The sequence below is a fragment of the Schistocerca cancellata genome, chromosome 2 (genome assembly GCF_023864275.1).
Source record: "Schistocerca cancellata isolate TAMUIC-IGC-003103 chromosome 2, iqSchCanc2.1, whole genome shotgun sequence".
Taxonomy (NCBI): domain Eukaryota; kingdom Metazoa; phylum Arthropoda; class Insecta; order Orthoptera; family Acrididae; genus Schistocerca; species Schistocerca cancellata.
In genome coordinates this window covers 352705188-352729555 of record NC_064627.1, presented here as the reverse complement: position 1 = coordinate 352729555, position 24368 = coordinate 352705188, and the positions used below count along the sequence as shown (strand labels likewise).

The 24368-nt window shown below is 42.5% G+C and overlaps 1 protein-coding gene across 1 annotated transcript in view; it reads right to left on the bottom strand.

The window, feature by feature from the left end:
- The window catches only part of LOC126153953 (venom carboxylesterase-6-like), a 127972-nt gene that overhangs the window by 43811 nt on the left and 59793 nt on the right, over positions 1–24368 (bottom strand). Inside the window, exons 4-6 of the mRNA XM_049916104.1 lie at positions 13180–13365; positions 8864–9063; positions 1514–1679 (exon numbers count right to left, since the gene is read on the bottom strand). Coding sequence (XP_049772061.1) covers positions 1514–1679; positions 8864–9063; positions 13180–13365 — 552 coding nt within the window. The remainder of the gene's footprint in view (positions 1–1513; positions 1680–8863; positions 9064–13179; positions 13366–24368) is intronic.

Below are 24368 nucleotides of genomic sequence, written 5' to 3'. Positions count from 1 at the left end.
CTTAAAGGAATCGTCACGAGATACTGCGAGTAATGAGGCTAATGAGCTGGGGCACTACGTCAGTAATGTGCAGTTTAAGTTGAGAATTTGGGTCTCACGGGAGGCATGCTGTGGTAGTCCGTGCAGTTGTGACGACCACTGTGCGCAGATGGTTCAAATGGCTCTAAGCACTATCGGACTTCACATCTGAGGTCATCAGTCCCGTAGACTTAGAACCACTGAAACCTTACTAACCTAAGGACATCGCACACATCCATGCCCGAGGCAGGATTCGAACCTGCGACCGCACCAGCAGCGCCGTTCCGGACTGAAGCGCCTAGAACGGCTCGGCCACAACGGCCGGCCACTGTGCCCAGAAGGCGTAGTGGTCAGCGCATATGCTTAGTGAGCAGGAGACCAGGGTTCGAATCGCAGTCTGACACAAATTGTCTCATTAATATAAATCAATGCCCACAAGCAGCTTATGCCTCTAACTCCTTTGTGTCTTGATTCATAGTGGCTGCAGGATCTAAATGGTCGAGACTACTCGCGGCAAAGTTGGCCACACATCATATAAGAAACAGAATTGCTTGAAAACGGAAACAGAGAGCTCGGAAAATTTCAGTGACACTATAAACGTACATCGGACTGAGAGATTAAATTTCCAAGGAGGAAGAAAGACGAATTCGAATATGGTCAAGGCTGTTCTGTGCCGGTGAATGTAGGTTAACTATCTGATGTTTCTAGCGACTACATTATTCGAAAACATCGGTCATAGCATCTCTGAAAGATAGCATAAACCCGCTAGTACGGAAATACCTCGAGGATACGGTAATAGTAGGTAGTGACTTTGACTTACATAATAGGGAATTGTCAACCGCATATGATGCTGCCGGTAAGGGAAAACCCTTTTGTGAAGTAGCATTGAAGGTATTATCTATCCCGAGCAATCAGAAGGGAGGAAAGATTGAGAAACAAGTATATACAGAAAAACGTGCCAGAGATCAACGACATAGACAGTTACAGGAACAGAGAATCACCAGGGGAGCAGACAAGAGACGAGGATACAGCAGATCCCACAAGAAAAACAGGAGAGAGAGAAGAAGAAGAGAAAAGAGGTTCTGGGAGGAGAGGAAACGCAAGCCATGAAGGTACTATCTGTGATTATAAAGAGGCCTCAGTGAAAGGGGAGGATGAAAGCAATCTATTTTTCACACGAGCGATTCTCTGATTACCACTTGCTGCAGGCATCTCATGATGTTTGAATGCATTTCTACGAATAGATGAGTAATCGAGGCAGTAATAGAACTCAGAAACAGTCCTCTGAGAAAAGCAAAGAGTTAAGTATTAACAAAAGCGTAGTATGTCGTACAGTTTATTGCGTATGGTGGAAATTCGTAGAAGAAGGCGCTAGGAGGAGAGCTGCCTGTAGCAGAATCTACTAGTCCTTACGGGATACAATGATATTAATTTACAGAATTAAAAACAGCCAGTACACTGAGACGCGACACAAGTACTCAAGCAAACAGCTTACGGCCTAGTAAGACGGCTCCCTCTCCAGACGTAGCCCCCTCCAGCACCGGCACCTTGTTGAAGCGACCTGCCCTGAGGTTGTTGGCAGGCCTGTCTGTCATGAAAGCACCCTCCAAGTCGGGCTCAACCACTGGCAGGAACACCATCGGGTTCACGGACAGCCTCTCCTGTGGTCCAACACACGACATGAACAATGCTAAAAAGCGAACTCAGGTATCAGCAGATGTATCAAATTACGTCTACACATATGTTTCACAAACCAGTGCACATAGTACTTAGTGCGTTATTCGTCACTCCCTTGCTGTCTGTGAGTGAGGTGATTGATGACACGGCCGTCCATATCCAACCACAATTGCACAGGTATCTGTTCTGTTGTACAAAACGTACTTATGCAAAAATACTATGGAGCTAGTAGAATTGATTTTCGAGGGCAAGCTGAAAACTTCGTTCTGCGGCTCAGAGATAGTAGTACAGATATAATTAAAGTTCTGTAATATTTGTACGTATTCCAGAACAACTAAAACTGCTGTGAACTTGAATTTTGCAATAGATTTGTTTATTTAAGTTTTTGTAGCGGATGTGGTCGTGCGTGTGCGTGTTTTTGTGTTTGTGTAGACAGTGTGGAATGCTGTGCCTTCACAAATTCCATTGCTTTAGATTTATATCGACAACAGAAATCTGTACAAAGTTAATTGAGGTTAGTGGTCAGTTTGACCTTCCGTTTTCAACATTAAGAAACGGGCAAGTGAAGTCAAATGTGGCAGCACCCGGCAATTCAGACCTCCTTCTCTACGTAATATAAAGCAGAGAAAACTGAAGCCAGGATTGATTCTCCGCGTTGAAATAAGATGTTGGAAGTCTTACTTACATTAATAAAAGAGATGAGGAGAAACATGTGGTCTACATTATCTAAAATAGCGGATCTAGTGAAAGAAAGCAGAATCGAGAAAAACTCTTTGGTAGAATTAATTGTCTAGGTAGCATATAGGAATAAATGAAACAAAGGCAAATAAGGAGGAGAACAAGGAGTATCTAAACACTCAGAGTATGGGAGACAATAAATCGAAGATTTCTGTTGCCTAAAAAACAAATAACATACAAGTGCCCGAAGTGCGGAAAATGTCACAAGTTGATGGTGCTGGAAAATGAAACTTTCTTCAACCAAAGAGATTTGTAGGTATCAAATATTGTTATAGAGAACTGAAGAATCCAAAGGGATGTTCTTATGTCTGATACTGACGTGTTTCTGAAGACAAAATAATTATTGGTTCAATTTCTTTACGTGTAATGGAGAGTGAATTAGATGGAAAGTGATTTATAGAACATGATATTGTATTGGAAACAAGATTTAAAAAAAGTTGAGCAGAAGAAGGTGAGAAAAATTAAAAACGATATATTACAGCAGGATTCATTTGTTTTCTTGTGAGTCTTGTGGGGGAATTGATAACAGTATTTGGAACAAGGTAGTTGAATCGTGTTTTTGCGCTTCGCTGATTTTTCTCGATTTTTGTGCTGCGCGCGCTGATTATAGTCGTGGGACACTATCGCGCTGTTAAGCGACTATTGCCAAACGCTGAGAGGAGGACCGTATGCTATCTGACGGCAGCGTGAAGCCTGTGCAATGGTCTGGATGGAAAACTACAGGGTGGCCCGGGACGAACAGTCAGTATTCAGGGATGTAACAGGAACGATCACTGGAAGCAAAAGTCTCTAATAAGCATGGACTCTGAAGTGTATATCTTAAGAGGTGTGAGCATTTGTTCGTCTTCGCTACATGAAACACATCTCTTATACTGAACAAGTGCTCACAGCTCTTAAGATATCTGTTTTAGAGGCCATGTTTACTAGACAATGTTGTATTGTTTCGATCCATACTACGTCCTCCCAGAATGTGGAAAGCATAGAGCTTACAGTAGAAGAGCTTTGTTTCACCGTTTCGAAGGTCAAGATGTGCTCATAGCTCTTACAGTACGCAATTTAGAGCCCGTGTTTAGCAGGCTTTCTTTTTTATCTTTCGTGTTGTATCCCTAAACATTGACTATTTCTCCTGCGATACCCAGTATAAAGAAAAGATGCGCAGTGTGTTAACTCATTTGATTAATTAGTGTTGACAGTAAATCATAGCGTCGAAAGGAGAGTAAAAGTGAGTTTATCGGTCTTAGAGGCGAGTGATTAGAGAAGAGTAATCAAATAATTCGAATTTGTATCGTCGGTAATTTATATATTATGGACATTAGGCAGTGCTCTAAGGCATATTTATGTGCCTGATATCTCCTCTCTTAAAACTAGAGATATTCCCAAAGTTGATTTTCAAACTTAGGCAAGCTCAGCGACTCGAGCCGTTTATACATAACCACGCAATTTTCTAGACAACACAGATAAACCGCGAGGCGGCAGCAGATTATGATTTGGGGTCACGAAACCACTAAATTAGATTGTCCGATACTGTTGTTTTATCAGGGTCCAATCACTAGTATGTTAGAATTTACAGACAGGCCACAGAAATTAAAAACACAGAAATAACTTCAATAATAGAAGAGGAACGCAGATGGCAGACAAGTTGTGGGACCTAGTGCTTAATAAAACTGAACAGCGGCAACGCTTCTGCAGTACAAAGCTGCCGTCACACCGGACGAGGCAGCATAAGTCGACGTGAACGCGGACGGCAAATCCAACGTCACGAGATATAGCGCCGTCGGCACATGGGACGAGCTGGTTGAGGTGACATGCATACCCAGCGCTCTGCAGTGGCAATGGGAGGCTTTATTTGGCTTGCGAACCATACAGTTTGGCTAACGAAAACGGACTCGCTCAAAAGGTCTACGTTAGCTCTATTAAAACGTACATTTTCTCCCTTTTCCGTATGCTAGTCAAGTTGTTCTGTTTGTAGAATGCACAAATAAAACCTTCAGTATCCATGAGCATGTAATAAGACGAAAAACGAAAGATACATATCCAGTCAGTAAGGACACCAGTTTATAAATGTTGACAAGATCGGAAAAACGGATCCCTGAAAGAGAGTGCACTTACATTTCCGCCACTTAAAATATTAAGGAAATTTTTTCTGTTAACTTAATAACAAAGCGGCACAACCTTTTAGAAGGTGAAAAAGAAAGTATAGGTTCAGCTGGACGCCAACCCCCTACCTAGGGGACTGATGACCTCAGATGTTAAGTCCCATAGTGCTCAGAGCCATCTGAACCATTTGAAGGCATGCGGAATTGATGATTTGCCAGCAGAACTGTTGAAGAGTCTGGGAAACAAGGCAAGAAAAGAAACAGTCTACCTCTGTAACGAAATATATGACAAAGGGAAATGGCCTGAGGATATCCTTGCAACAGTTATGATACCAATAGAGTAAAAGAGAAACGCTAAAAAATGTGAAGAGCGTAGGACCATGAGTCTAATTTCTCATGCAGCTGAAGTCTTGCTCACAGTGTTGAATAGAAGGCTACATGGCAAGTTGGATAGAGGGATTGCAGAGGAGCAGTTCGGATTTAGAAGAGGAAAAGGAACAAGAGATGCTATTGGCGTGTTAAGAACTATAGGCCAAAGATATATGGCAAAAGGTAGAGAAATCTTTGCTTTTTTTTTTTATAGATTTAGAAAAGGCTTTTGACAGAGTTCAGTGGAACAAGCTGATGGATATTTTGAAGAGGAAAGGAGTAGATTGGAAAGAGAGACGATTGATACAGAATCTATATTTACACCAGAAAGTAAGGATAAGGGTTGGAAATGAAATGTCAGAAGGAAGCAGCACTGGACGAGGTGTTAGACAAGGTTGTTGCCTTTCCACACTGTTGTTTAACGCATATCTTGAAGAGAAATGGCTCAAATGGCTCTGAGCACTATGGGACTTAATTTCGGAGGTCATCAGTCTCCTAGAACTTAGAACTACTCAAACCTAACTAACCTAAGGACATCACAGACATCCATGCCCGAGGCAGGATTCGAACCTGCGACCGTAGGAATTTCGCGGTTCCAGACTATAGCGCCTACCTTGAAGAGATTATTGCGAAAGGCTTAGAGGGGAAAAGAGGAATATGTATTGTTGTAAAGAGAACAGAATGTATAAGATTTGCTGCTGACATGGTATTAGTGCCAGAAAGTGAACGCACAGTGAATAATATGCTGAAACATCTGAGTGAAGGTTGCGTGGAATTTGGGAGGCAAATAAACACAGCATAAACAAAGAGTATGGTCATCAGTACAAGACGCAGACTGTCCAATATTAAAATAGGACAATCTACCATTAGCCAAGTAAGTGCATTTAAATATCTCAGAAGCACAATAATTGAAGACTTGAGAAGCCACCAGGAAGTGAAAACTCGAATTGCCACAGCGATTGAGGCATTCAACAGAAATAGGAGACTCTTATGTGACAAATTATATGAAGGTCTAAGGAAAAGGCTTGGCAAATGTTTTTTCTGGAGTGTGGCATTACATGGGGCAGAAACAGGGACGCTGAGACGAGAGGATGAAAAAAGGTTAGAAGCATATGAGATGTGGATGTGGAGGAGAATGGAGAGAATACGATGGATGGAAAGAGTGAGTAATGAAAGAGTACTGGAAAGTGTTGGCGAGAGAAGACGTCTGCTGAAGGTTGCAAGAGAAAGGAAAAAGAACTGGTTGGGGCATACACTGAGAAGGGAGTGTTTACAAGCAGATGCTTTGGAAGGATTGGTTTGTGGGAGAAGACTGAGAGGAAGAAGGAGATACAAGATGATAGACGACATAAAGGGAAGAGGAAATTATGCAGACGTGAAGAGGATGGCAGAAGACCAGACAGCCTGGAGAACTACCATGTCAAAACCTGCCTTTTGACAGAACACTGATTTGATGAATTATAACAAAGTCTACGAAGAATGACACATTTTTGACGAATCTCCAATGTCACGTTGGCTTAAAATGGTTTACTTTCAGAATACGCGAATTATAATACGAAACTGTCTAAATTCGAAAATTTCTTAGCCACCAGTAGGACGTTTCTCGTCATTTTATTATAATAAATCGCATCAATAACAGTACTGGAGAATCTTCTCGAGAGGTTCAATGTACTGGTGCTTAGAAACAGTATATATTCATAGGGTGTAAGTTATAACATAAAAACCAACAAAAATGAGCGTCAAACAAGAAAATTACAATATGGTGTCTCACAAATTCTGGTTGTGACATAGAGAGCGTTCTTATTTCTCACTGGTTCTGTGTTACGTGGCACGTAGCGGAATAACGTGTTTCACGTAACGAAATGGCTGCTCAACGTGGAAGAGCAAGAATTGACATCACAAAAATCGTAAAGCGCCACGTCAACGTTAGCTAACTCGTCGCATGTGATGACGGCATAAATTCCGTAACACACGTCGGCGCTACTCCACGATCTTTGGCAGCGGTCAGATGAAGTTACATTTGCGTAGTTACCTATAAAAAGTATAGCTTATTGAGCTTGTGTACGTTTGAAAATCAACTACAGCTTAATAGATCTGTGAAAGTCTCCAGCGTTAGGACACGAAACATTAAGCGCGGAAGCATGTCTCAGAACTCGGCCTAATAATGCCAATAAAACAGAAATCATCAGAGATGTAAATAGCCGCTGTGAAAAGCTGCAATGTATTCTCAGAGCGATCTTGCGCTTTCAGTAACTGCTGTTATCATTCAGAACGAAAGTACTGCGGCAGAATTGTCATGTCAAAAGGGAACTTTTATACTGCTTGCAGTTTTGCATTTTCATGAGTCCTTTGGGATACGGCAAACTATGCTGTGACATTAAACAAGGAAGTAACGAAGGGCCGTCATCAAAACAATAAAGAATAATAAACAAAGAATTTATCCTTTCATTTGAACTAAGAAGGAGAAATATATAAAAAACAAAAGAGACTTATCCTCTTATACAGCAAACGATCGGAAATCTCGCGACTTGTGATCCCATTCTTCACACGCCTATCCAACTGTATCGAATAGCTGTTTAAGTTTTTATTATGGCCAAACCAAGTAGGTGGTTATTCCATTATTACAACATACTATGATAGTGAAGTGATCGGAGTACTGTTTTAGGCAGCTTTTATTACCTTGCCATAGAGCGGTATTTAAAAGCGGGCAGATAATGTATGAAATGTGAGGTACTATAAGGGGTGATCAAAAAGTTTCATTTGAGGGCGTTGCTGCAGCGTGTACGCAACGCAGCACGACTTCGATGTGGGTATATAAGCATCGACATGTAGGCAAGGAATTAGTGTGGCATTTGTATTTTTCCGATGTGCGTGCAGTAGATGCAGAATTATGGCGACGTGATTACCAAATGCATCCAGAAGGACCAACACGCTGTTATTCGTTTCTCGGGTGCCGAAGAATGAACACTGGTTGACATTCACCGGAGAGTGAAGACTGTGTACAGGGCAGCTCGTCTGTCGAAAACCACCATTGCTGCGACAAGGAGTGTTGCTGCTTCATGATAACTCATGTCCCCAAATCGCAAATATCGTAACCCAAAAGTAGTGCCAACTGAAGTGGAAGACCCTAAAACATCCGCCCTATTGAACTGATCTCTCCCCCATGCGATTATCGAGCCTTCGGTCTCTTAAAAGAGGCCTTGAAGCGTCGACAATTCCTGTCTGACGAGGATGTACAGCAGACAGATACGGATTTTTTCACGCAGCAGGACACGGTGTTTAACCAAACGAGTATCTTCAATATGGTGCGTCGGTGGGCTCAGCGCCGCGCGGGATTAGCCGAGTGGTCTGGGGCGCAGCAGTCGTGGACTGTGTGGCTGGTCCCGGCGAAGATTCGAGTCCTCCCTCGGGCATGGCTGTTTGTGTTTGTCCTTAGGATAATTTAGGTTAAGTAGTGTGTAAGCTTAGGAACTGATGACCTTAGCAGTTAAGTCCCATAAGATTTCACACACATCTGAACAATTGGCTCAGTGCTTACGGCGTTTTTGCCTCATTGACATACCAAGTATGCACTGCACGGCCTTCGAACAGGAACTTTTTGATCGCTCCTTATACAAAGAATATTTAAGGAAAACAAAAAAATATTTACCATAGAAGGAAATAAGTTAATGTACTATGCCTCTAATTATCTGGAAACAGCTGACCAGATAGAGTACAGAGGAATATTGTACGACCATGAAAATATTACAGTCTGTGAAACACATTATCACAACTTTGAATATAGTCGTTATGCAAAGAAGAAAAGAGCACCAGAACGTAGGTATAAGTGGTGAATACTATCAAACCATTAAAATATTGATTTATATAAAAAAGCTGAAACTTAAGTTAATCAGTTTAAAGCACTTGTTTGAGGTCCATATACTGCGTATAGCGTTCGCAGGCGGCCACTTAGGCAGAAAACTCACAGCTTCTGTTTGGACGTCCGCGTCGTGTGCCACGAGTTCATGCGCATCCTGCGTCCTCAGGAAGTCCAGCAGCTCCCTGGAGTCGTTGGTGGAGAACCCCAGGACCTGCCCCAGGCGGAACGCCTTCTCTCTCGCTACGCTGGTCACGCCGTAAGGAGAGACTGACTCACCGCTCTCTATGGTCACTGACCGGAAGAGGCCTGTTGGAAGTCGCAGTGGCAGATAAAGTACTAGTCTATTGCCAATCCTCTGTGACACAGTTGGAATATTTCACCACACATCTGGACCAGTGTATGGTGGATTATACAGTCAGTTCCACAAGAAAGTGACGCCGATATCTTTATGAAATAAAAGACACTATTATAAACATATATTTACATGGAAATACATGTAATTACTAATTGCACATTTACCTAATAGTTCAATTGCCGCCATCATCGAATATAGGTTTGCACCTTTTTGGCATGCTTTTCACTAGATTTTCTGCATATTCTTTCGGTAACGATCTTCATATCGTCCTGATTTTACATGACAGCTGTTTCGAAGTACATATTGGCTTTCCTTTAAGCGTCATCTTAATACACGACCAAAAATTTGCGATAGGATTTGCATTCGGAAACACTGCAGGCCAATCCATCGTGGGACACCCCATTGTCTTGTTTCTACGCTATACAGAGGCAGCTAACGTGTTTCGCATCGTTATCCTCTTGAAGCACCCAGTTTGCCTCGTTCGAACCAAATAACTTCTTAACGGAACTCAGACGGCTTTTTTGATAAACACTGCAATTTTTTGCACTGCCTCGTGACGCTTCAGATATTTTGCACTAATTTTAAAGTGCTATCGACAAAACAAAACATTCAACTCTCACCCTGTTTATCTATACACTGTGCAAAAACCCACTGAGTACAGATTCGAGACCACGTTACATTTAAAATTATGATGTACACTTTATTGTGGAACTGACTGTCCATTACTGAATTCCATAAAGTAATTGTAAAAAATAAAACATTTAGTCACGAGACAATCTATAACCGTACGAAGAAAGGTTTAAAGCCACAGAACAATAACACACGGTAATAAATCCGTACGTCTTGAGGCTCCTCCACACAGAGATTCCCCACTCTGAGGTTTCTGTTCCTAAACGACTCGCATGCTCTAGTGAATGGGTATCGATATGCACTATCTGTATAAATATTGGCTAAAAGACCAAAACACTTACCGTCTATCAGCGAACAGTGAATGTGGGTCCCTTTTTCTCATTTTTCTCTTACCTCCATCATTATATTTCTTGTTGCAAGGAACATGCAGAACATTATTTGGACATCACCTGTAAGTCTACTACTTGTCCTGTGTCGACACTAATGACTCTTAAAACTCCATTCAGTGACGTACACTCCCTCTACATCCAAGAGCTGTCACAGGAAAGTGCTGTATCTTTGATATTAGTTGCATGACAATTTTCTTGAATTGCCACCTAGACTGCCATTTTTATGCTCTCTTCATCTTTGTTCTGTAACTGCATTGAGGAGAGTAGTGTTCATTGTAGTAAATTTTAGGGGAGGACCTGGTATGTTTGTAATATCATGTAAAGGGGTTCTGCCATCTCTTCCAATTCTTATACATCTTAGTCCAATTCAAATCTCATATTGGCTTCATACATGCTTTTCCATGTCTTCGATGTCTTAAATGGTGTGTCAGAATCACAGTCTTAACATAAAATGTGCAGTGTGCAAACCAAACCTTCTCTCCTTCCATCATTCACCAAATTCACATTTTCTACAAAAAAATAGCGCTTACAGGCTTTTCTAAGTGCCAATTCCAGATCCACAATTCTGAAACCTATCTTTATGTCATAATTTATTTCTTCTGTCACAGTACCTTTCTCAAGTTTTAGTTTAGATGCACTTGGAGACAAACTAATGTTTGCATCTGCAGACATGACTCTAACCTTAACATCAGTTTTCCGCTTTACATTGCAAATATGAGACTAACTATATTTTTTAAATACCTTACCAGGCTTAGGCACTGTAAAAAGCAATCAATATATTCAACCTTGCACAAAGAATGACACAATAAATCCAATTTCTCTCAAATTCCACTAAACAGCGCAAAACTTGTTTACAAAGCAGCACAGCCTTCTATACCTCACTGCTTGGACCACAAAATGGCTCCACAGCCTTCTATACAACACTGCTGTGTTGCATACAAAAAATCACAGCCTTCTAATGCTATACTTTCCTGGTCCACAGGAACTGCTTACAATTTAAATTTTTATGCCATTTGTAGTTAGAATTTTAAAGAAAAAAATTGGGATAATAATGTCAGTTACAATTATTTTCAAATAAGCAAATAAAAAATAATTAAATTTTTCCTGTTTTGTGCCACTGTCATCCCTAGACCACCATGTGTGCTGGTATTAATCTGATCCTATCCTTATGATCCTAACAGGAGTGATATGTAACAGGTTGTAGTAAATTCCTAGAGTCATGTTTTAAAGCTGGTTCTTGAAACTTTTTAAGTGGGCTTTCTCAGAACTTTATATGTCTATGTTCAAGAATCTGCCAATTAAGTTTCTTTAGCATCTCTCTGACACTCTCCTATGGACCAAACAAACCTTTGGCCATTCGTACTGTCCTTCTCTGTATGCATTCAATATCCCCTGTTAGTCCACTTTGGTATGGATCTCACATACTACAACAATATTCTAGGATAAATCATATGAGAGATCTGTAAGCAAATTTCTTTGTAGACTGATTGCATTTCCCCTGTATTCTACTAATAAAGCAAAGTCTACCAACTGCTTTACCCACGACTGAGCTTATGTGATCACCGTTGACAGATTCCAGCCCTAAATCACTAATAGTCTAGTCATAGGAACGTTTTTTAGTTTTGTGAAGAGCACACTTTTACATTTCTGAACACGTAAAGCGATTTGCCGCTTTTTGCACCAGTTTGAAATCTTGTCAAGATCTAACTGAATATTTATACTGCCAGTACTTCATTATGGATAACTAAATAATCTGCAAAAAATCTACTATCAATATTGACTGCAAGCTCATTAATATTCAACAAAGACAGTAAGGATCCGACACATTTCCCTGGGACACAATTGAAGTTAACTTCCACATCCGTCGATGATTCTACATTCCAGATAACTACGTCATTCAAACTTGTAAAATATTTTGTTTGTTCATAGATGCAATCACATTCTTATGACACAGTCATAACCGATTTCGGCCATACAAGACCATCTTCAGATTCTAAAGATGGCATACAATGAACACACCTGTATTCATTGTGCTCATGCGTTGTCAAACTTTTAACAACGCATGAACCTGTGTTCAGTGTATGCCGCCTTTATAATCTGAAAATGGTCATTGTATGGCCGAAACCGGTTATGACTGTCATAAGAATGTGACTGCGTCTTTAAATAAACTAAATATTTTTACAAAATAATCAATCACTCGATCCATTGACAAAATATCGTTTTTTTCATTTAAACTTGTTTGAGTACACTGTCAGCTCCTGCGGCACCTCACTACAGTGCCACGCCCGGGTTCCCGGGTTCGATTCCCGGCGGGGTCAGGGATTTTCTCTGCCTCGTGATGGCTGGGTGTTGTGTGCTGTCCTTAGGTTAGTTAGGTTTAAGTAGTTCTAAGTTCTAGGGGACTGATGACCATAGATGTTAAGTCCCATAGTGCTCAGAGCCATTTGAACCATAACTACTGTGTCATATGATGGTGGATTGCAGCCATGCACTTCGACGTAATCAGCATAGAATGTTACAGCGTTGTTCCCCTTCAAATGCAAAAAACCGATTAGCGTACGACACCTCACTTTATCGATAAGGAAGGTCATTTTGTTTTGGCTCTTACAGAGGCGTTCTAATCTACTGTGGCGGGGGATTTCAATGTAGCGGCATGTAGCCGCAAAAAGAAATTTATTTCTTAACTATTTTATGGATATGGTAAGTAAAATTTTATCACTATCCGGTGTCCTCCAGGAAGAGAAAGTTTAGTCTTTAACATGCATTTAGGAACGAAGTCATTAGTGGAAACCAATACCAGGTCGTACTCCAGTGCAGTAACGTACATTAGCAATCTCGGCTACAACAGCATTAAAAAATTTAAAAACTCGTGGTGTTGTCTCTGCAGCATTCGCTGTGTGGATTAGATCGTGAAATGTAGCTGCAGCATATTTCTTGCAATTCTAGCAATATTGCTAAATCGGTAAGAAAGGACAGCACGAAATACTCTATGCAGATTACTTCAGTTTCTCCTTAGTTTTAACGAGGCAGGATGGGAATCTGACTCACCTGCGGAGCTGGGCGATATGAGGTGGTGGGCCGCTGAGCTGCCGCCAGCGCTCTCCCCGCCGACTGTGACCTTTTCTGGGTCAGCGCCGAAGGCTGCGACGTTCTGCTGCAGCCACCGCAGGGCCATCACCTGGTCCTTCAGGCCTGCGTTGCCAGGGATCACCTCGTCCTCAGTACTGAGAAATCCTGTAGACAAACATCGTTTCTCAAGCTACACTTCAAATATTTATGCAACAGTTAAATATGAAACGCGAACAGTGTAATGAAACTCTATGAGTAGTACGACTAATTGTAGCAATGTGCATAGAAGAGTGACAAGAAAATCGAAGGCAGAATAACAACAGAGGAAATAAAAAAAAAATAAAATAATGGAGCCCTTAGACTTGGAGGGATGTCCCTTTTCACAGAGACAATTACATGTTTGTAGAGTTCATTAATTGTTTCAATGGCTCTGAGCACTACGGGACTTAATATCGGAGGTCATCAGTCCCCTAGAACTTAGAACTACTTAAACCTAACTAACCTAATGACATCACACACATACATGCCCGAGGCAGGATTCGAACCTGCGACCGTAGCAGTCGCGCAGTTCCGGACTGAAGCGCCTAGAACCGCTTGTCAGTTCATTAATTATTTTGATTTAAATAGGACTAAAAATCGTGTCTGAGGTTTGCGACCATACTGATACTTATAAAAATTGTAACCAATGCTGATAGGTCGCTTATAACAGTCACAGGATGTTAACTGATTTTCTTTATTGGATTAAGCGTTTCAAGCGTAGCCCAAAATCAGAAGGTCAACACGTAAATTTGAGAACGAAGTTTTTCGCTATGGCACTTGTTGTGTAAAACATTCTCGGACTTCTGGTCGTGTCAGTTCAGGGTAAAACCTCGAGATTTCGACGATTAGCTCCTCGTCTTCGTCAGGAACAACTAACTGTCAAACTGCTGCTGTGGCGGTCTTGTATAGCCCAAAGATGGCTTGAGATTGCTTGGTAATTAAGTCATGCTGTCGCAGACGGTGTCAATGTCTACGCTGGTGGCGCCACCGCTCCCGCCGTAGAATAAACATAGCGACGAATATCTCTGGCTCTTCTCTGCTCCGATAAATCGCTTCCATGCACCTCTAATGTTACATCCACTGTCACGGCCGAAGATTTTCTCACACATTCTCGCTTCTATCGTCTCTTCATCTACAGAGTCCCAGTATGTAGCAGTCTGGAAGAAAACTTTTGTTTAATCAAACAGTATTTTATATTTGTTTATGAGCTTGTACCAAGCAGCTGCAGGTTTCTCCAGTTCTCGACTTTATTATATGGCGCTGATGATTTGTATAGCGGTCGGAAACAGTGCGGATGGATTGACCGATGGAATTGCTTCCGGCTAATAATAGGTGTTGTAACTCCCAGAAATCCTGAGGCTGAAACTGTCCTTAACAGGTGTGGTACCTCATTTATCTTCCTAGGATGTCGGAAAATAGATCAGATACCTTGTCTTCCCAGGAGTCTGTCTATTTTGCAGGACGTAGCACCGCAGAGGGGAAGGAACGCAGTCTATGGCTCATCACTTGAATTTTCAACATTTTCACGTTTCCTTTTGTTGGAGAACACTGATTTCACATCAGCGAGAGCATGACGTAATAACTGACCAATCAGAAATTTGACAGTCTGTTGATCCTGAGGAATGACGATGGAGGTAACTATCGAATGCTCGAGGTTCTTTCCTGAACTGACACGACAGGAAATCTGAGAATGTTTAATACAGAATACAAACTTGATAAAAACGTTTTAGACACAAACAATGTAGGTCAAGTCATCAACATACCTCCCACCATCAGGGATCCACGCCCATCCCAATTCTACTTCTATCACCAGATATACAGTAGGTTCCTTTATTACACTTTCTCGCCATTTCCGTTTAACCCACTGCTGGGAGACCAAACTAGTAATCAGTTTGAAGGAAACGAAATGTATTTATATTAGACTGACATCAGAATTCATTAGTTAAAATGTCAGAAGGAAACACAAAGAAGAGGAGACGGAAGGTGATACAAGTATTCGAAGATATCTGTTATACTTTGTATGATGGAATTAGATTAGGAAATGAGACACTTAAAGTGTTGTTGTTGTTCTGGTCTTCAGTCCTGAGACTGGTTTGATGCAGCTCTCCATGCTACTCTATCCTGTGCAAGCTTCTTCATCTCCCAGTACTTACTGCAACCTACATCCTTCTGAAACTGCTTAGTGTAATCATCTCTTGGTCTCCCTCTACGATTTTTACCCTCCACACTGCCCTCCAATGCTAAATTTGTGATTCCCTGATGCCTCAGAACATGTCCTACCAACCGGTGCCTTCTTCTTGTCAAGTTGTGCCACAAACTCCTCTTCTCCCCAATTCTATTCAATACCTCCTCATTAGTTATGTGATGTACCCATCTTATCTTCAGCATTCTTCTGTAGCACCACATTTCGAAAGCTTCTATTCTCTTCTTGTCCAAACTATTTAACGTCCATGTTTCACTTCCATACATGGCTACCCTCCAAACAAATACTTTCAGAAACGACTTCCTGACACTTAAATCTATACTCGATGTTAACAAATTTCTCTTCTTCAGAAACGCTTTCCTTGCCATTGCTAGTCTACATTTTATATCCTCTCTACATCGACCATCATCAATTATTTTGCTCCCCAAATAGCAAAACTCCTTGACTACTTTAAGTGTGTCATTCCCTAAACTAATTCCCTCAGCATCACCCGACTTAATTCGACTACATTCCATTATCTTCGTTTTGCTTTTGTTGATGTTCATCTTATATCCTCCTTTCAAGACTCTGTCCATTCCGTTCAAATGCTCTTCCAAGTCCTTTGCTGTCTCTGACAGAATTACAATGTCCTCGGCAAACCTCAAAGTTTTTATTTCTTCTCCATGGGTTTTAATACCTACACCAAACAACATTGGGGAGAGGCTACAACCCTGTCTCACTCCTTTCCCAACCACTGCTTCCCTTTCATGTCCCTCGACTCTTATAACTGCCACCTGGTTTCTGTACAAATTGTAAATAGCCTTTCACTCCCTGTATTTTACCCCTGCCACCTTTAGAATTTGAAAGAGAGTATTCCAGTCAACATTGTCAAAAGCTTTCTCTAAGTCATCCATTTCCCTTTTTAAATTTTCTAACCTACCTGCCCGATTAAGGGATCTGACATTCCACGCTCCGATCCGTAGAACGCCAGTTTTCTTTTTCCTGATGACGACGTCCTCTTGAATAGTCCCCGGTCGGAGATCCGAATGGGGGACTATTTTACCTCAGGAATATTTTACCCAAGAGGACGCCATCATCATTTAACCATACAGTAAAGCTGCATGCCCTCGGGAAAAATTACGGCTGTAGTTTCCCCTTGCTTTCAGCCGTTCGCAGTACCAGCACAGCAAGGCTGTTTTGGTTAGTGTTACAAGGCCAGTGCAGTCAATCATCCCCTGCAACTACTGAAAAGGCTGCTGCCCCTCTTCAGGAACCACATGTTTGTCTGGCATCTCAACAGATACCCCTCCGTTGTGGTTCCACCTACCGTACGGCCATCTGTATCGCTGAGGCACGCAAGCCTCCCCACCAACGGAAAGGTCCATGGTTCATGGGGGGAGGACACTTAAAGTAGTAAATAAGGTTTGTGATTTGGGAGCCAACATAAGCTTTTCCGAAGAAGAGAAATTTGTTAACATCAAATATAGATTTAAGTGTCAGGAAGTATTTTCTGAAAGTATTTGTGTGGAAGTGAAACATGGACGATAAACAGTTTAGACAAGAAGAGAATAGAAGCTTTCGAAATATTGTGCTACAGAAGACTGCTCAATATTAGACGGGTAGATCATGTAACTAATTAGGAGGTACTGAATAGAATTGGGGAAAAGAGAAATTTGTCGCACAGCCTGACTAGGAGAAGGGATCGTTTGGTAGGACACATTGTGAGGCATCAAGGGATCACCAATTTAGTACTGGCGGGATGTGTGCAGGGTAAAAATCGTAGAGGGAGACCAAGAAATGAATAAACTAAGCAGATTCAGGAGGTCGTAGGTTGCAGTAGTTAAACGAATCATAAACACAACTAATTAAAACTATAGAATACTCCTCAAGATGAAGAAGTTCTAAATAGAACGAAAGGAAAAGCGTTTGAAGACGACGGCGTTTAATAAGGTATTGAAGCTGGAGGAAAAATAATTCAAAACAAACGTGCATAGTCGTACTATCCGTTTTTGGAAAACAGGGCATTGATTCAAGCAGTGGTACTGTTCTCCCTATATGGGAATAATCACAAATTCTGACTGAAAGAGGAGTCTGTCAAGGACATTCTTTATTACCAGCACTGTTGTTAGCAGCCTTAAAACGAAACGAATAGTAATAATAGAAATTTATTAATGGAACGTACCAGAACACCTTCCTTTCCCTCATGAAATTATATTGTTCGCTTTTAGCGTGGATTAACAGCAGCTAATGGCAAAAGTTTACTTACTAAGTTTAAAAGTAGCTTCGAAAAGCATATATTATGGAAATAATTATGTATAATCGACATATCAAAATGAAAATTGTTCATATTCGCAACGAAGTCACAGAACCTACACTGCTTGACAAAAAAAGGGCGAATCATCCAGAAGGGAGGAAGAGAATGAAAGCAAACTTCACGAGTTGAAAGGGTATGTGTCGTTATTGAGACGATCACAAATTCGAGCCAAATTTGAAAAGAAAATGGCAGTACAATCCCACTTTGCTCACCCTCTGGCCTGAATGAATGTTCTGATTATGTTGGGAAGAGAATCGTGAAGCCGTTGTATCCTTTACTGAGGTAAACTGTCGCACGTACCTGGATAGTGGCTCTGGGACGCAGTCGGTGCCCTAGATGGTCTCAAAAATGTTCCATAGAGGACAAATTTGGGGATACTTCTGGTCACGGGAATACCTCAGGATCATGCAGTTCATGAAGATACGACTCATGTCGCTGCCATGATGGATGGTCATCCAGGAAACTGCAGAAACGCAATTTATCGTTGAATACATTGCGGAGCCAATCATCAGTCCAGGATTCCCGGTCATGACACCACTCCGAACGCAGATGTTTGTCTTGTTGTGAGAAACCTTGTCCTGTTGAAAAATAGGACGACGATACACGAGCGGTAACGCATGAAGATGTCCATGAGGTACCGTTGTACTTTCAGGGTTCTCTCAGTCGATACTGGCCGAGACCTGAGGTCATACCCCACTGCTCTCCACACCATGCTGCCAGAAGTAAACCGCTATGTCTCTCGAAAATATTGGGAGAATGAGACCTATCCCCACGCCGCCGCCATACTTGCTGACGATGGTTATGCAGGTATAGCAGAACCGCAGTTTACCGCTGAATACAATGCGACGCCATTCATCAGCAGTTCATGCTTTCCGGTCACGGTAGCACTCCAAAAGTCGGTGTTGTGGTGCTAACGGCATGACACGGTAATTCCATAGTTCAGCCGCTGGTCTCCGACCAATGATGTGGAATGGCAAATAGAATATTACAGTGAGTCCATTGCTTGTTCTCTGATGGCTGTCGCAGATGAGAAGCGGCTATTACGTGCCTGTTGCACAGTACGGCGACCCTCCCTTGTGGTGGTCAGACGTGGTTGACCGGAATCTTGACGACGAATACGGTTCAAATGGCTCTAAGCACTATGGGACTTAACATCTGAGGTCATCAGTACGCTAGACTTAGAACTACTTAAACTAACCTAATGACATCACACACATCCATGCCCGAGGCAGGGTTCTAACCTGCGACCGTAGCAGCTTCTTTGTTCCGCACTGAAGCGCCTAGAACCGCTCGACCACAGCGGCCGGCGACGACAAATATGCCTGCCCCCATTTTGCCATGCAATACAACATCGGCCATTGTCACAGCCGAATGCCCCACGAACCTCAATTCTACCAACCGGCCAGGGACCGAAATGAGGCCACTTCCAAAAGCTGACAGGTGCTTGTAACACTGTCTCACTCGAGAACTCGGCTTCTCCGTGGTTTTCACAGTGATCGCTCAATATCTAACATTGTTCACTCCCTAATACATGATACAAGGCCTTGTAAGAACACGAACAACATTAACGCACACTGGTGGCCGTTGCAACTGCTACAGAGAATTCCAATTCTAATCATTTACAAACTTGCGGATGACGTGTACGTGTACGAAGTTACACAGACATCCAACCGTGACTTATGTGTGCTTCACTTCATTTGTCAAGCAATGAATTACGCTAAAAATTGTTTTTTAAGCCAAGCTTCAGATATGTCTGAAACGAAAGATTATAATCAATATTCGTAATAGTTTTGGTCTATGACACTGAACATTGCCTGTTAATGCGAAAACTATTTGAAAACCAAATGTTGCTTGGCGGCTAATAAAGTATGAATGTTGGGTAAGACAACCAAATAAACAACCAAATTAATCAAGGGTAGGACTGGAGCAGAAGATGTAATTACGACTTACTGAAAATGAAATGACGGAGGACGGGACATTTAATCATAAGATTAGTAGATTTATGGAACAACGTAGTTTTTTGTGTGGCTATGAGTGATAAGAAGACTGAGAATACTAAGTTGTTGTTGTTGTGGTCTTCAGTCCAGAGAGTGGTTTGATGCAGCTCTCCATGCTACTCCATCCTGTGCAACCTTCTTTAACCCCGAGTAACTACTACAACCTACATCCTTCTGAATCTGTTTAGTGCATTCAGGTCTTCGTCTTCCTCTACGATTTTTACCCTCCACGCTTCCCTCCAGTACTAAACTGATGATCCCTTGATGCCTCAGAACGTGTCCTAGCAACTGATGCGTTCTTCTAGTCAAGTTGTGCCACAAATTCCTCTTCGCCCCAATTCTGTTCAGTACCTCCTCAACAGTTACGAGATCTACTCATCTAATCTTCAGCACCACATTTAGAAAACCTCTATTCTCTTCTTTTCTAAACTACTTATCGTCCATGTTTCACTTAACTCCATGCAAATACTTTCATAAAGGATTTCCTGATACTTAAATCTGTACCCTATGTTAAGAAATTTCTCTTCTTCAAAAAGCCGACCAGGGTGGTCGAGCGGTTCTAGGCGCTACAGTCTGGAACCGCGCAACCGCTACGGTCGCAGGTTCGAATCCTGCCTCGGCCATGGATGTGTGTGATGTCCTTAGGTTAGTTAGGTTTAAGTAGTTCTAAGTTCTAGGGGACTGATGACCTCAGAAGTTAAGTCCCATAGTGCTTAGAGCCATTTGAATCTTCTTCAAAAACACTTTCCTTGCTACTGCCAGTCTAAATTTTATAACCTCTCTACTTCGACCATCATCAGTTATTTTGCTCCCCAAATAGCAAAACTCATCTGCTACTTTAAGTGTCTCGTTTCCTAATCTAATTCCCTCAGTATCACTTGATTTAATTCGACTACATCCTATCATCCTCTTTTTCCTTTGTTGATGTTCATCTTACATCCTCCTTTCAAGACACTGTCCATTCCGTTCAACTGCTCATCCAGATCTTTTGCTTTCTCTGACAATTACAATGTTGTCGGTAAACCTCAAAGTTTTTACTTCTTCTCCATGTATTTTAATTACTACTCCAAATTTTTATTGTGTTTCCTTTACTGCTTGCTTAGTATACAGATTGAATAACAGCGAAGATAGGCTAGAACCCTGTCTCAACTACTGCTTTGCTTTCGTGCTCCCCGGCTCTTATAACTGCCATCTGGTTTCTGTACAAATTGTCTATAGCCTTTCTCTCCTTGTATTTGACCGCTGCCACCTTCAGAATTTGAAGAGAGTATTCCAGTCAACATTGCCAAAAGCTTTTTGTTAGTCTACAAATGCTAGAAACATATGTTTGCATTTTCTTAATCTACACTCCTGGAGATGGAAAAAAGAACACATTGACACCGGTGTGTCAGACCCACCATACTTGCTCCGGACACTGCGAGAGGGCTGTACAAGCAATGATCACACGCACGGCACAGCGGACACACCAGGAACCGCGGTGTTGGCCGTCGAATGGCGCTAGCTGCGCAGCATTTGTGCACCGCCGCCGTCAGTGTCAGCCAGTTTGCCGTGGCATACGGAGCTCCATCGCAGTCTTTAACACTGGTAGCATGCCGCGACAGCGTGGACGTGAACCGTATGTGCAGTTGACGGACTTTGAGCGAGGGCGTATAGTGGGCATGCGGGAGGCCGGGTGGACGTACCGCCGAATTGCTCAACACGTGGGGCGTGAGGTCTCCACAGTACATCGATGTTGTCGCCAGTGGTCGGCGGAAGGTGCACGTGCCCGTCGACCAGGGACCGGACCGCAGCGACGCATGGATGCACGCCAAGACCGTAGGATCCTACGCAGTGCCGTAGGGGACCGCACCGCCACTTCCCAGCAAATTAGGGACACTGTTGCTCCTGGGGTATCGGCGAGGACCATTCGCAACCGTCTCCATGAAGCTGGGCTACGGTCCCGCACACCGTTAGGCCGTCTTCCGCTCACGCCCCAACATCGTGCAGCCCGCCTCCAGTGGTGTCGCGACAGCCGTGAATGGAGGGACGAATGGAGACGTGTCGTCTTCAGCGATGAGAGTCGCTTCTGCCTTGGTGCCAATGATGGTCGTATGCGTGTTTGGCGCCGTGCAGGTGAGCGCCACAATCAGGACTGCATACGACCGAGGCACACAGGGCCAACACCCGGCATCATGGTGTGGGGAGCGATCTCCTACACTGGCCGTACACCACTGGTGATCGTCGAGGGGACACTGAATAGTGCACGGTACATCCAAACCGTCATCGAACCCATCGTTCTACCATTCCTAGACCGGCAAGGGAACTTGCTGTTCCAACAGGACAGTGCACGTCCGCATGTATCCCGTGCCACCCAACGTGCTCTAGAAGGTGTAAGTCAACTACCCTGGCCAGCAAGATTTCCGGATCTGTCCCCCATTGAGCATGTTTGGGACTGGATGAAGCGTCGTCTCACGCGGTCTGCACGTCCAGCACGAACGCTGGTCCAACTGAGGCGCCAGGTGGAAATGGCATGGCAAGCCGTTCCACAGGACTACATCCAGCAACTCTACGATCGTCTCCATGGGAGAATAGCAGCCTGCATTGCTGCGAAAGGTGGATATACACTGTACTAGTGCCGACGTTGTGCATGCTCTGTTGCCTGTGTCTATGTGCCTGTGGTTCTGTCAGTGTGATCATGTGATGTATCTGACCCCAGGAATGTGTCAATAAAGTTTCCCCTTCCTGGGACAATGAATTCACGGTGTTCTTATTTCAATTTCCAGGAGTGTATCTTCTAAGATAAGTCGTAGGGTCAGTATTGCCTCACGTGTTCCAACATTTCTACGGAATCCAAACTGATTTTCCCCGAGGTCGGATTTACCAGTTTTCCCACTCGTCTGTAAAGAATTCGTGTAATTTGCAGCCGTGATTTATTAATCTGATAGTTCGGTAATTTTCACACTTGTGAACACTTGCTTTATTTGGGATTGGAATTAATACATTCTTCTTGAAATGTGAGGATATTTTGCCTGTCTCATTCATCTTGCTCACCAGATGGAAGAGCTTTGTCAGGGCTTGCTCTCCCAAGGTTATCAGTAGTTCTAATGGAATGTTGTCTCCTCCTTGGGGCTTGTTTCGACTTAAGTCTTGCAGTGCTCTGTCAAATTCTTCACACAGTATCATATCTCCCATCTCATTTTCATCTACGTCCTTTTCCATTTCAGTAAAATTGCCCTTGTATAGACCCTCTATATACTCCTACCTTTCTGCCTTCCCTTCTTTGCTTAGAACCGGTTTTCCATCTGAGCTCTTGATGTTCGTACAAGTGGTTCTCTTTTCTCCAGATACTACGTATCTGTACATAAATGACATCAAATAAACGCAAAAGAAACATGCATGGTTACAGCGGAAGACCATAAAATTGTGGAAGTCTCTATCCAACAGTAATGTCAAATAGCTATCGTTGACGATGAAGCCTCGAAACTCAGCCGCTTTCATTTCTGTAGCAGCCATTACGGTATCATATACCGAAACCTCACCAATGCAAATGTTTTACCGGTAGACAGCAGCGTTAATTGCAGCTCACTAGTTTCATTCTCACCAACAACCATCTGCCATAGCGGCATCGATCTCCTCTATACTAGAGTCATCATTCACCAGTGGCTGTATTTCATGAAACTGACCACAATGCGGGCAGGTCATCTTGCTGTATGAAATTCTACTCCAGCAAGCAACCGTGTTTTTAAGTTATCTTGTCTAAACGTTCTAGCAGAGCCACACGTCATACGACATATAAAACAAGCAGTACCAAGTTAATTGTGTCCACAAGCAACAAACTTCCACACAGTATTTTATCACATACGAACTGATACAAAGATCGTTAATACAAACATTTAGAAATAACAAGAAATATCTTTCTGACTTCAAAACCCAATAACAAGACTGTCTCATCACGAAAATATTCAATTCTCAACTTCCTCCTGTTGCACATACTGTACTTAACAGCATAACCTCTGGTCCCCACACTTGCTTGTTACCCCTTGATCCCTTAGATCCTGCACAGATACAACCTCTCACATTTCCAACTAACACTCTCTGCTGTGATCAAGGGTAAAGACCCAGACATCATAGCTGAGAATGTTGAAAGGGAACTAAACTCCAATCCTGAATTACAGAGCCAAACACAATGTGCACCTGCAACAATTCTACTCAGATGTTTCTTGTACATGCATTCTCAAAATCCCCGCAACTGTTGATTACTTCTTTACACATGAGGATCAAATGTACCATTGTGCACAGCAGTTTCCCGATATCAACCCTTTGATGTTATGAAAAATAGCTTAGAGGCAGTGGCTGCTGCTGCTGTTGATTAACGATCTGAAGAGACTAGACACCTCTCATAAGTCTCTTATTATACCCCAAAATTAAACCGCATGTCTCATCTGTCTGCGCATAGAGCTAATCGTACGTGAAAATGCGTGAAAGTTTTCTACATGCACTGGCGGAAAGAAATCGTAGCACTAAAAAATAATTAATGTAGCATAATGAAATTTCAGGAATACATGATTCTAGGTAACATACTTAAGTGATGAAAATTGCAAGTTCACAGGTTAATGCAAGCGCGAGACAAGCCTTTGTAAATGTGCAATTCTGCTAC